The following is a 13,429-nucleotide window of genomic DNA, read 5'->3' as shown; positions in this document are numbered from 1 at the left end:
GTAGCAGGGTTTTCATCAGTGGCTAAGATCATCCCTGGAATAGGGTGCTTCACCCCACATGTCTGCTGAAGGATGAGTTTGCAGAATTTCTCTCATTCAGTTAGAATCTCCCGTCGTGATCATTTCCCTGGTCCTGGTTACTTTTTGCTCCAGGAGGAGAGGTGACATGCCTAACTCTGAACAGCTTGGGCCTTCAGACATGCAGCGAGGAATATGGAGGGGTCTGGCGCATTCTGGACTGTGGCTCCCCAGACACTGAGGTCCGTACCTACCCCTTCGGATGGTACCAGAAGCCTGGTAAGTGACCTGCCCTGAACAGCTACACAATTATTGCTCAGTGCCCCTGGGGAGTGGACATTATTTCCTCCATTTTAAGATGAAGAGAGTACGGTACAGAAAGTGGAAGTTATTTGACCCAAGCCACATAGCCAGCAGCAAGCAGAGTCAGGTCACAAAACCCAGCTCTGACGACTCCAAACTTCTCTCTTCCCCTTTTTATGCTGTGCCTGGTGGGTCTTCCACATCCCACGAGCTATTGGATGTGAAACTGTCTAGACGCACTGTCTGGCTGGTTTTCCCCCAGCTCAAGTTAACTGGCCATAGAGGCAATTGACTAATAAATTGAAAAAATAAAACTGACTAATAAACTAATAAATGAAATCAATGGTAGGTTGGCCACGTGTTCCAGAACCATGTCCAACCCTAGAGACCTGGGATCGGGCTCCTTGGTGGAATCTGGTCCTTGACACTTCAACATGAGTCTACTAATCCCAAGACATTTTGTCACTGCGGAGCAGATTTTTTTGGAGTTGGTTGTTATCAGGCTGAGTGGAATCCTCTTTGCTCCCTCCTTGAGCATCCTGTGTTCTGAGTTCATTCTATTTATGACTTTTATTTTATCTTAACATCTTGAAGTGTTTTAAGAAAAACATCAGGACTATATGATGAAATAGCCTCAGTGGGTTTCTATGCATGTGTGCTAAGTTGCTCAGTTGGGTCCGACTTTTTGCGACCCCATGGACTACAGCCCAGAAGGCACCTCTATCCATGGGATTCTGTAGGCAAGAATCCTGGGGTAGGTTCCCATGCCCTCCTCCAGGGGATCTTCCCCACTCAGGGATCAAACCCATGTCTCCTGCAGCTCCTGCATTGCAAGTGGATTCTTTACCGCTGAGCCACTGGGGAAGCCCTGGGTTTCCATGAGGGGGAGGAGGGGTAATGTGCCATATAGAGGAGGCTTTAACTAACTCACAGAGGCTAGGGCATGAGCACCTGCCTAGGTTGGTGGCTCCACAGGAGATCCAAAGCCAGCTGTGGGTATTTAGAACTGAACTCTTCAGAACTGAACTCTTACTGCTCAATGCCTCCTTGCCCATCCGTCCTCTCACACCTCTTCCCATCTCCTCACCCTACCTACCAAAGGCTGGAAAATGTCATTTTTCATCTTTCCATTGCACAGGGAAGGGCTGGGTAAAAAGAAGCTAAGACATAATTCATTTGTTCAGAAATATGGGAATCAGACCAGAGTGTTACAACTTCTTGGCAGGACTCAGCCAGGAAAAGTATTCAAGGTGGTTATTGTCCCAACTCTTTTCCATCTGTTCTGTTTCTTTCTATCTGACTGCAGAGACTATTAACTTTTTCCGACATATATTTCAAAGGGTCAGGTTGAGGACTCAGGAGTTCTGACCAGGGCATTGACTGAGCATCAGCCGTGCCTCAGGGATCTCTGGTTTTCTAAATCCAGCCTTGTTCTTTGGAGTCTTCTTGTGAGTATGCCTGGCTGAATGCAAGCACTTTACAAGTGTTATCCCATCTAATCCTTACAAGCACTGTTAGATGAGGAAACAGAGGTCCATGGATGCTAAGTCACTTTCCCAAAGTCATACAGAGCAGGTAAATGATGGAATTTGGACTCAGGATTGTTGGACTTTGTCAAAAAGAACCAGGTCCAAATAACCAACTGTATAACCAAATGATATAGCTACATTCAGCTATGTGACATATTCACTAAGATGTAATGGCTGAGTATGAATACGATATGATTCCTATCCTCCAGGTGCTCAACTTAAGGAATAATTGATGTTGTTGCTGTTTAATTGCTCAGTTGTGTCCAACTTTGTGGCCCTGGGGACTGTAGCCTGCTAGGCTCCTCTGTCCTTGAGTTTTCCCAGATGAGAATACTGGTGTGGGTTGGCCATTTCCTTCTCCAGGGGATCTTCCTGACCCAGGGATCCAACCCACATCTCCTGTGGATTCTTTACCACTGGGCCACCTGGGAACCCTAAGGAGCAATTGCAGACTGTAACTAAATAAGCCATTCTAGTTCTGGATTGCTCATAAGTTTAGAAGTTTTGAAACTCTTTTGAGTGTCCATACTGAGTCATACATTGTGCTGGGCAATAGGAAATGTGAAATTAATAAGATGTAGTCATTTTTCTTATTATAGATGCTCACATCCTAGTAAGGAGGTCGTGGGCGTATATGATTAACTGTTGCGTCCTAGACTCAGGACCAGAACAGACATGCATAAGGTGTTGTGGGAATACAGGAACAAGAAACTAGCCCTGCTTCCAAGAGGTGGAGATCCATTACTGACAGCCTCCTGCAAGCCCTCTTTCATGCTTCAGGGACCACTCCCTGTAGGTTTTGGTCTGCTGGCCTGGAGCCGCCCTCGCAGGCAGGTTTCCACACTGCACACTGCCTGTTTTCAGTGCTTGGGTGAGTGGGGTGAAAGATTTTAAAATGCCATAATGGCATCAGTTTCTCAGGACCTCTGGCTGGAAAACACCCTGAGATGTGTATGGCTCAAGGCCATTCTGGTGTGGGTGGCTCTGAATCTCCAGTTTCAAAAGAGTGGAAGAAAGAGGGCTGGCTGACACGGAGTTTTGGTGACCTGGTGTGACCCATGGCTCCCATCAGTGGAAAACCAGGTTCTCGCCAGTCCATCTTTCTCCCTTAAGTCATCTTCATCAGAAGCAGGTGGTGGGGTAGGTCTTAAGACGATGAATGATCTCCTCCTAAGACCCAGGCAGAGAAAAGGAATATTATTCAAGGAAATTGGTTCCATTAATTAGACTGTTCTTGTAGTTCAGTCACACTGATCCAGTACAAAGTCACCTTTTGATTTCTGATATATTTTGACCCAAAACACAGTCAGTCATCTTCTGGATTCTGCACCTTAGTATGGCCTTGTATTCTGTTTTCTGTTGTAGATAGAACTGCACCAGTGTAACTCTGGAAAACCCAACAAACAAGCTGACATTGTCATTACTTTCTCCCCATCCTCGTCTTCGTATTAGACAGTCACGCACAGTCACAGGAAGAAGGGGCCCCGCAGGAGCAGCGAGGCTGCACAGAGGGTCCTGCGCCTGAAGGGCGACCTCTCAGTCAGCATTGGCACAGGAAACATGGGTTTTACAAAGGAATTCTTGCAAAGAACTTCTGTAGTAGATTTTGCCCTGGCTTCAAATCCATGGCTTGGTCGTGTAGCATTCTGCCATCTATGGTTTTTTGCGGGGAGGGGACATGACCTTGAGCACTGACCTCTGAGAGCAGGTACTTCAGGGGAGAGTGAGATTCCTCTTGAGATACTGCTGGGGGGACCCTGTCGTTAAACTCAGAGAGGCAGAGACAAGAGGGGTGCACAGTGCACGATGAGGCAGGGAGCGTGGTCAAGGACCTCAGGGCAGAAACCCAAACCCAGAGAGAGAGAGATGACAGATGGATGGATAGATCGATACAAAGATAGATAGATGATAGATCTATGAGCAGATAGATAAATAAACAGATGATGGACAGGTAGATACATACATACATGTATACACACACACACACACACACACATACATATTCCCTGGTGGCTCAGACGGTAAAGAATCTACCTGCAATGCAGAAGCCCTGGCTTTGATCCCTGAGTTGGGAAAATCCTCTGGAGAAGGGAATGGCTACCTACTCCAATGTTCTGACTGGGAGAATTCCATGGACAGAGGAGCCTGGCAGGCTACAGTTTATGGGGTCGCAACGAGTCGGACACAACTGAGCCACTTTCACTTTCATATATACACCGGCACATAGTTACTTAGATGGACAGAAAGCATGCCTTTTCTCTGACATCTATGTTGAGTGATAAGCATGGACTCCTGACTTGACTCCAGGCTGAGAACCAGACATGAAAAGCATAGCCCAGGGCCTGTACCTAAAGAACTGGACAGAAGAAGGGGAAAGGAAAGGCCATTTGTTGAGCTCCTAATATAATAATAATATGTTCTGATGCCCAGTTGTGTCCGACTCTTTGCAACCCCATGGACTGTAGCCTGCCAGGCCCCTCTGTCCATGGGATTCTCCAGGAATAATACTGGAGTGTGTTGCCATACTCTCCTTCAGGGGGTCTTCCCGACCCAGAGATCAAACCTGGGTCTTCTGCATTGCAGGTGGAGTCTTTACCATGAGCCTCCAGGGAAGCCCCTATTACACGTCAAACACCCTGGAAGCACCAGCGATAGAAGGTCCTTCCCCAAAGGGTCAAGCCTGGCCTGGGAGGCAGACGTGAGAGAAGGAACATTTCTCAGGCATTTAGTGATGCCAGAAACACTTCTGCAGTGCTCTCCCCGTGTTCGCTAGGACCGCTGTGGGGCTGGTGCTCTCCTAGCCCCTCATCAGGAGTAATTACTCCTTCTATCCCAGAGAACGACTCAGCCCTCTGGCTTGTCTTACTGTGGGGAGATGCAAGGGGGCTTCTGGAGCACAAAAGGGGGTCAAGAAATATTGTTCTACAAGGGATTGCGCCAGAGCCACTCCAGGGGGCATCTGGGCCGAGATGGAGGCGCCTTGGGTAGAGGGTGCAGGGACAGTGGGTAGGATGGCCATGGTCCTGCCCTGCCAGCCCCGGATGGACCCCCAGAGACCTGCACGCAGGCGACACGTCCCTGGTACTGAGCTGTGTTCTCAGAACGAAAATGGAAGTCAAGTTCCTAGGAGCCCGGAGAGAGGCACCAACCTAGAGCAGCGAGCGCCCAGAGGGGCCGCCCAGAGAGCCATGTGATTTCTCACTGCTGTCCAGCGCGAACAGAAAGTTCCAGGGATCTGAGCACAGAACCCAGAGGCCCAGGCTAAGTGACTGTGGATGCAAATGAGGCTGTTTGCAGCCCCTTCCGGGGAGGGCGGCAGTACTCAAAGAGGAAGCGTCTTAACAACCAGGGTGGGAATGGAAAGGGAAGAGGCTGCTCTGTGGTCCAGCTGTCTTGGGGCTCTGGGCTGCCTGCAGGGGGGCGCCTCTGGGGCTCCGGTACCCGCTGGCTGCTCTCAGAGGGGAACTGAGCTGCTGTTCAAACCCCTCCCCACCCCCTCCTCCCACCCCCTGCAGCCATGTGTGGCCTGCAAGTGGGGCAGGGTCTTTGGTTTGTTTACAAAGTCAAATGCGGCTTCTAAAAAAAACCAATAGAATCCTCCCACTTCCTCTCCTCTTCTGCTAAACAAGTGCACTTGGACCCTGTAGATAGATATTCTAGATACGGGAATGACTTGGAAAGGAAGTGACCAGCTCTTCTAATTATGCCTCTGCAGCCCACGTAGAAACTACCGCATGTAGGAGAGTTTACTGTCTAATTCATTCCTCAGCATCACTCACATCCCAGCACGTGCATCTGCCATTTGCTTAGCACCCCGTTGGCTCCTTGGCTAGGCTAGTGTTTGGTGGGCAGCGTCTTATTTAGCCCCCAAACCACGTGATGAGGTGGGGTCTCTCCTTATCCTCATTTTCTGGTCTGCTGGCAAATGTGTTACAATTAGGGAGGGCTGGGCAGCTGCAGGGCGAGGTGTCGTTGTTGCCACTTTCCGTGGTGTAAATACCCCGGCTGCAGCCCATTTCAGGCCACCAGCTTGATGTCGCTGAAAGCAGAGTTGGGAAGAAGAAAGAAGGGTGGCCATCCTCTTGCTTAACAAGCATAAATTAACTGAGCAACTGGCTCAAAGTTGCACAGTGCGATTCTCTGTAAGAGGGCCCCCAGGGAATGAGGCTGTTGAGATTTTCAGTGCCCCAGGGGGCCCAGGGAAGCTGAGAACTTTCAGGGTTCAGCTATTCCTGTACACTGAAGAAGGTCCCACCCAGAGGGTTGACAGCACCCTGTCAGGAAGCACTGTGGGGGCTGAGAAAGAGTAAGTAAGGCAATAGCAGCAGATCTAGGTGATAAATACCTGGACGTGAATATGGTAATTCTCCCCGTGGACAGCTTGCCTAACTGTTCTCACAGCCTTGGGTATATAGAGTTTCTGGCCATTCATTATGTTGTATAAATCTTTCCTTCGCAAACTGAGCTTGCTTTGAATTTCCAGACAGACTTCCAGAAGGAGAATCACTGGGCCCAAGGGGGTGGACGTCGAATGCCCTTGTTACAGATCCGTCAAATAATTGTTCTCTGGAGTGTGCTGATTCTCAGGGTCTTTTCTCTGAGAAAGCAAAGATGGACATTTAAATGAACACACTGGCCCCCTGGGTACCGTGGAGGGTGGCGGGTGGTTCTGAGTTTTGTGTGAGGAGCTCACAGGACGCTGGGTGACGGAAGCCTTGGCCCAGTGACCCTCAGAGTGAGTCTGTGGACCAACAGGGTCAGCGTCACCTGGGAACTTATTAGAAATGCTGGATCTTGGGCCCCAGCCCACACCTGCTGGACCAGACACTTGGGGTGAAGCTCACACAGTGTGGGTCACCAAGCCCTCCAGGGGATTCCAATGTCCGCTGAAGCCTGGGAACCAGGCTCTAGAATGATGACCGGGAGCAGGTGCTTTCAGGCAGATGGAGCCAAGCAGAACGGACAATACCTGAGGCTCTAGAACTAATGGAGGCTGGGTCACGGCGTGCCTGACGAAAGTGAGGAAGGCAGAGGAGGAGAGGGGACGGGAGGGGACCCAAACCGGGGCACTGGGGACCAGATGGAACGTGACTCTGACTCAAGGCTTTCGTGGAGGCAGACAAGCCTAAGCATCAGTGACAAGGATGTGTTACTACAAAGACTGATATATTTTTTTTAAATTTTGCTTCACCTACAATTTCAGTAGTGCTGAAATTTTAAATTTTATTTTTTTCTTTTGGCCATGCCCCAAGGCATGTGGGATCCTTGTTCCCCAGCTAGGCATGGAACCCACACCCCCTGTGTTGGAAGCTCAGAGTCTTAACCACTGACTGCCAAGAAGTCCCTAAAAGGGCGATATTAAGAGCAAATAGTGGCCAGCATTTATTGAGTGCTTACTGTATGCCCAAAGCTTCACATACACTAACTCATCTAAGCCTCAGAGCCCTAAAGGAGATACTATCATTACTCCCATTTTACAGACAGGGAAGCTGAGGACAAGGAAGGTCACCCTGGGTTCCTGACCCTTGACCCTGAGCCTCACCCATGACACTTGACTGCTGACCATGCTGCCCTGTGGCTCAGAGAGGGAGAAGGTCTGGCCACACTCCTGGTCTGGGCCGTTGGGAGAAAAGGATGCAGTGGCTTTGAAGACTGTGATCTGTTCAGTAAGGGGAGAGGCAGGGGAGGGGGCAGTTAGCACTGATGGGCACCTCCTGGGTGTGTGCACTTTCTCGTTTAATTCCGACATCATCGCCTCATACCAGTGCCCAAAGCTGGGGATGGAAGAAGCCAGATCACTAGTCCATTGGCCCTGCTTCTAGGCGGCACATGGAGGTTGGAGCCCAGGTCTGTCTTCCCACCTGCTCCAGTTCTGTCCACCTGCCGTGCTGCCTGCCATGAAGAGCTGCTGTCTTGTGGCCTTCACCCTGTGCCTGGCCCGATACTACCTCCTGTCATGCTCACCGCAATTCTCAGCATAGGCTGTGTCATCCCCATCGTACAGATGTGGAAACTGAGGCCCAGAGGGGCTAAGTGCTGCCCCTAAGTGAGTCAGCTCAGCAGTGATGTGGCATTTCCCTTGTTCACCGCATATCTCTAGGTGACCACTCTCTGGAACATGGCTGGTCTGTACTTTTGCACCTCTGGCTTTGGCAAATGGTGTGAAAATAAGTGCTACATGTCACTCGTAGGCAAAGCTGTGAGAGCAGGGGTAGCCTTGTCCTTGCCCTGCTGCAGTGTCTGGGAGGCAGGGGTGTGATGGAACCTCCCCTTGCCAGGGGCTTGAAGGGGGTTGACACAGAGGAGAGCCCCCAGCACCTGCAGCAGGTACGTGGCTCAAGGGAGAGGAGGCCCTTGGCTGCTTTAAGCCCCTGAGTTGTTAGGATGTCCCTTCATCTCAACCCACCCCATCCTGGCCACACGGGAGTGGGACTAGGTGCTGGGCACACTGTCTTGCCTTCCACGCACGACTCTGTGCCACCAAGTTAGACCACTCTTCCTGCCTTCGGGGCTCAATGATCCAAAGAGTCACAAAGAGCTAAAAGGCTGTCTTTGTCTTCTTTTCAGTTTCTCCAAGTGATGCTCCCAGTTTTTGCCCTTCGGTGGCTCTGCCTGCCCTCACGGAGAATGGTGAGTCCATGGTCTTTGTCTCTCCTGTGTGAAGCTGACTTTCTCCTCACTTCCGTCCAAGAGTTTATAGCTCATGGGAGCCCATCACGTTTCTGACCTTAAGCTCCTCTCAGTTAGACACATGCATGGAAAGGGCAAATACCAGCACCACGCCCATTTCATACACGAGGAAACTTGCAATAGTTAAGTGACGGCCAAACAACGCAGCCAAGCCGAGGCCGAGTGGGATGGGAGCACGGCACAGTAAGTCTGCCACACATGCATGGGTTCCATCCCAAGAGCATGTTCATAAGTCTGACAAAGTTAGCCTAGGTACCCAGCTAACACAATGGGCTATACAGTAGTGTACTGTAATAGGTTTATAATGCTTTTTGCACAAATAATGCATACAAAACAAACACAAAAAACGAAACATGTTTAATCTTACAGTCCACTACCTTGAAAAGTATCGTAGTACAACACTATGGCTGGCGTGTCTTAGCAGTGCCAGCTATTTCAGCGCTGCCTTTACGCTTGTTTCTGGACATCTTGGGGTTGAAGTAAAGATACTGCACTACTGTACTCTATGCAGTTCTGTACAGTAAAGTACACAAAACACTACTGCTTATAGAGGACGCATGCGCCTGCCCGTGTGCACCAGACGCGTGAACTTACGTGATTGGGCATGCGCACGGACGCTTGCATCTTTGAAAGTCTGCAACTTGAAGGTCCGCGTGTAGGGGGTTTCCTGGTACTCCTGCTTTCGTTCTGAGGTTTGTTTTCACCGTATGGCGTGGTGACGAGGCCTGCACGACCCTGGGGCCATGTCAGGAGCCATGGTGTTTGGGCCCCAAAGTGAAAGGAGTCCGGTCTTCTAGGTGCAGAGGAGTTGGGGCTCAGAGCCCCGGGTGCCCCCGAGTAGCACAGTGACCTCAGAGGCCGGGCACTGGCCCGGAGCTCAGGAGCATGGGCAGGCGTGCTGTCCCCTGAGGCTGCTGTCCCCTCCCACACCTGGCCCCGTGCCCACCACCGCTGGCCCCATGTGCTGCCTGGGCAGTGGGAAGCGTGGGGTGCTGGGCGCCGGGTGGGGCAGGGCGGGAGTGGGCAGGCCAGCGTGGGCCTCGCTGTGCATCCCGCTTCTGCTTCCGCTTAGTCAGGAAACGCGAGGCTCTCATCATTCCTGTCCGGCGACACGATGTCCGAGGGGCGCTAGACGTGTGTCATTATGGCCCTGGCTGAAGGGACAGAATGTGGCTCATGTGGGAGGGAATCGTTTCTAGTCAGGGCTGGGCTGAGAGTATAAATGTCCTCAACCGTGTCGTCACTTCCTTCACTCAGTGAAAAGAGCTAACTTTATGTGTTCTTTTATCCCCCTGAGCATTCTATTCAGAATATCAATGTCTAAGCACTTACAGATTTCATGTCTAAGACTTTCGATCATCACACCAACCTCTAAAGGCAGGTTCTATCTTCCTATTTGTTAATTACAGAAAAATGCAAACAATACCAGAATACAGAAGGAAAAAAAAAAAAAAACTACAGGATTATTTAGAAATTACTCCATGTCAGCTAATTTTTTGGTTTATTTTCTAATCTCTTTAGATTTGTGTGTGTGTGTGAAAAGTAGTTGTAATCTCTTGTCAGCGTTTTGTTTTTACCTAATATTGCATCACATGTAGATTTCCAAACTGCTGTAGATGTGCTGACCATTCCTGCATACACGTGTATATTCATTCATTCATTTGATCAAGCTCTTACCCCTAAAATGCTCCCACTCTGGTGATGAAGAATCAAAGACAGAATAGTATCAGCCACGACTGTCATGTAATTCACTAACTTATTCCTCTATTTCTGGGCATTTGATTGTTTTTGACTCCTCACCACCATGAAAACATCATAAGAATCCCTTTGTGCATAAAGCTCTTGGCAATGTCCAGATTATTTCCTGGTGGTGGTGGGAGTACCTTCTCTGAAGCAGAATTACTGGGCTTGAAAACTCTAGATTTTAAAACTCTAGGTCTATATTGCCAAATTAGTCCCAAACACTTGACTGTAGTTTCATACTTGCCTGCAGTGAATCAAAGTGCTTTTTTTTCACGTGCTTAGAATTCTTAAATACTATGACTAAGAAATCATTTATTAAATTTATGGATAAAGAAAGTGTTGATATCTTATGTCAAATATATACTGTTAGATAGGAATCAGTCGATATATAAGCATCTTCAGGTGATTTTACAATGCTTCCAGTCTGTTTTTGGTAAGATTTGTATTACTGAGACTTGGATCACCAACAAAAGAAAAAGGGTGTAGAATTCCACATCGCTCTTCATGAACACACAAAGTCTATGGATCTGGGTAGATGTTTTGAAAGTGGAATGAGATGTCACAGTATTTTCAAATATGCCTTGGACGAGTGTGGTTTGAAAGCAGAGGAGGTGTGGGGCCAACATTCCACCTGCACACAGAGCTCCCAGGTTGGAATTAAGAGTGTGAGCTTGTTTGTTTGATGTGTCAGAGGCGGGAGCGTCGTTCTGCCTTCAAGGTATTGGTGCCTCTATGTGATGCTGACACGGATGGTTTGCACACACATGCAAACATACACCAGGCATATGTAAATCCCTCATCTTTATGCACTTTTTATTCAGGGAGAAAAGGAAGTATTTATTAAATGCCAAACATTGCATAAATCATTTAATGCTCAAAAGAAAGTGAGATGGTCACAGGGTCTATTTTTCAAATAAGGGGTCCGAGGCTCCATTAGGGTAAATGAGCACACTGGGACTGGAACCCATGTGTATCTGGCCCCACTAAGAGTTAGATGAAAATGTTTGGTTTGAGTTTCTGGAAAGGGTGACAGAGATGAACTTCCCCATCTCAGACTTGTCTGGAGACCTTTTAAAGTCTTGGCCTTGTTTCTGTTATGAAGTGGTGTGTATAAGCTGCCCTTTCAACATCTACTTGAAAAGGGGGATTCTGATGCGATGATGGATGGATTAATGTGGATGGAGGAGTCAAAGGTGACCTGGGAAACCTCAGGGGCCTGTCTTGGGTACATACTCTGTGCTAGGGACCTCTCTAAGATCTTGGTTTGTGTTGCTCCAAAGAAGGTTTCTAACACATTAGCGGGTTTGAAGACAGCAAAGTGGAAGTGTTAGTCTCTCAGTTGGATCCAACTCTTTGTGACTCGTGGACTGTAGCCCGCCAGGCTCCTCTGTCCATAGGATTCTCCAGGCAAGAATACTGGAATGGGTGGCCACTTCTTCCTCCAGGGCATCTACCTGACCCAGGGATTGAACTCGAGTCTCCTGCATTGCAGGTGGATTCTTTACCCCTGAGCCACCTCCATAATGAGCTTCAAAAAGACTCAAACACTCTCCATTTGGACTGAGGTGGAGATGCATGGTGCGTGGACAAGCTAGGCTTTGAGAAAATAAGGATAATTGTGTCATCTATGTGTCAAGAGCCATTTTACTCTCATAGGGAAAATTGTATGTTTTTTTAAAATAGGCAAAACGGCAAAGATGCTATTCCTTCGTAAGAGAAAAGGTCCATTGCTTCTTAAAAGATCCATGACAACCAGTCCGGAGCGATGTTCAGGATGTTGGAGGCTTCCTGTACGATGGCCACTATCTCCCTGTCCCCTGCAGGCCAAGCCTGGAATCTTTCAAGGGGTGATTCCCAGGATAATTGCTTGTCGTTCACTATTTCAGAAGCTCTTCTTTTAGTGGTATCATTGAAACAAACTGAGTATTTAGAGTGCAAGCCAGAGGAAAACACAGAATGTGAGTTTTAGAAAATTGTGTCTATGCTCTGAGTTTCTTTCACCTGAGGAATTCAAAACACCCTTTAAAGTACACCCCAGCTCTTGACTGTGAGCACAGGTTGCTACCGGCAGATCAAGGGTGTGGGTGAGGCTGCAGCTTGAGAGGGTGAGAGGTGTGGCTGAAGAAGATGCCTGGTCAAAGTCTGCCCTGCTCAGCTTCCCCAGCCTGCAGCTCAGCAACAGCGACAAAGTCTGAATTCCAGGTTGATGGAGATAGAAGTGGCTGTGCCAACAGTCTTTCTTGGGGACACACGATTGTAGTCAATCAACTTTGTCTGCTTGGCCTCCGTCCTTTCCTGGCTGTGCCAAGGGGCTGATGGAATTCAGTTGATCTGTTTTCCGTTAAGCTGGAGACAGAATTGTGTGATCCTAAAATATGCCAGCACTGGCAGGGAGCGTGTGTCTGATTGAAGGAAACATCGGGGCATTCTGGTGTGGCCATGGGCTTTGAAGTCCATCCACCCGGCTTCCAATCCTGCCCCATCACTTAACCGTTGGGCACTCTGGAGCCAGATTCCTCAGCCTCCTCAAGCCTCTGTTGGCCTCTGTAAAGTGAGGATGGTGAAATATCAGTCCAGTAGGCTTGTGTCGTAGAATAAAGAGTACAAGGCTCGGCACAGAACCTGGTAAGACTGGGTGTTCAAGAAATGTCTGTAATAATTCCCAAGCCCAAACCCATCCTTTTACAGAGGAGGAAACAAGCAGAGAGAAAGAATGACTCTCCCACGTCACAGCCAGTTGATGTTTCCATTATTGTGTATCTAGCAACTTAATCTGTCAATCATTGTGCGAAGTTCTTCCATATTTTCATACCCTAGGAGGTGTGCACCCTTATGTCCATTTTACAGACTTGGAAACTGTGGGTCATAGAGGCCCAGGGTCATAGAATTCATGAATGCATGAATGGTAGACCCAGGATTCAAACCCAATCTGATCCAAACCCAGAGTCTCTCCATTGAAGATGCTGACTGTTGCTGGTTGGGTCCCGCAGGAATCAGACTTGGCAATCAGAACGTAGGTCATTTTTTAGGAAATGGAATCAAGGGGTGAAGAGGAAAAGAGAAGGATGGAGAGAGAACTTGAGCTTCAGTGTGACTTTAGCTTAGTTGATCTCTGGGGATGCTGGGATGACCTTTAAACTTGTTAC

The 13,429-nt window shown here is 48.7% G+C and overlaps 1 protein-coding gene across 4 annotated transcripts in view; it reads left to right on the top strand.

The window, feature by feature from the left end:
* TG (thyroglobulin) overlaps positions 1–13,429 on the top strand; it is a 235,939-nt gene that overhangs the window by 82,303 nt on the left and 140,207 nt on the right. For all 4 annotated transcript variants that reach the window (XR_003038023.2, XR_003038024.2, NM_173883.2 and 1 more), the window contains 2 exon segments: positions 154–297; positions 8,418–8,480. Coding sequence is in view for 2 of the 4 variants with exons in the window: in NM_173883.2 (NP_776308.1) it covers positions 154–297; positions 8,418–8,480 (207 nt within the window). In the remaining 2 variants the exon portion in view is untranslated.

Source organism: Bos taurus, chromosome 14 (assembly GCF_002263795.3).
Source record: "Bos taurus isolate L1 Dominette 01449 registration number 42190680 breed Hereford chromosome 14, ARS-UCD2.0, whole genome shotgun sequence".
NCBI classification, from domain to species: Eukaryota; Metazoa; Chordata; class Mammalia; order Artiodactyla; family Bovidae; genus Bos; species Bos taurus.
This window is presented reverse-complemented; position numbering and strand designations above follow the sequence as displayed.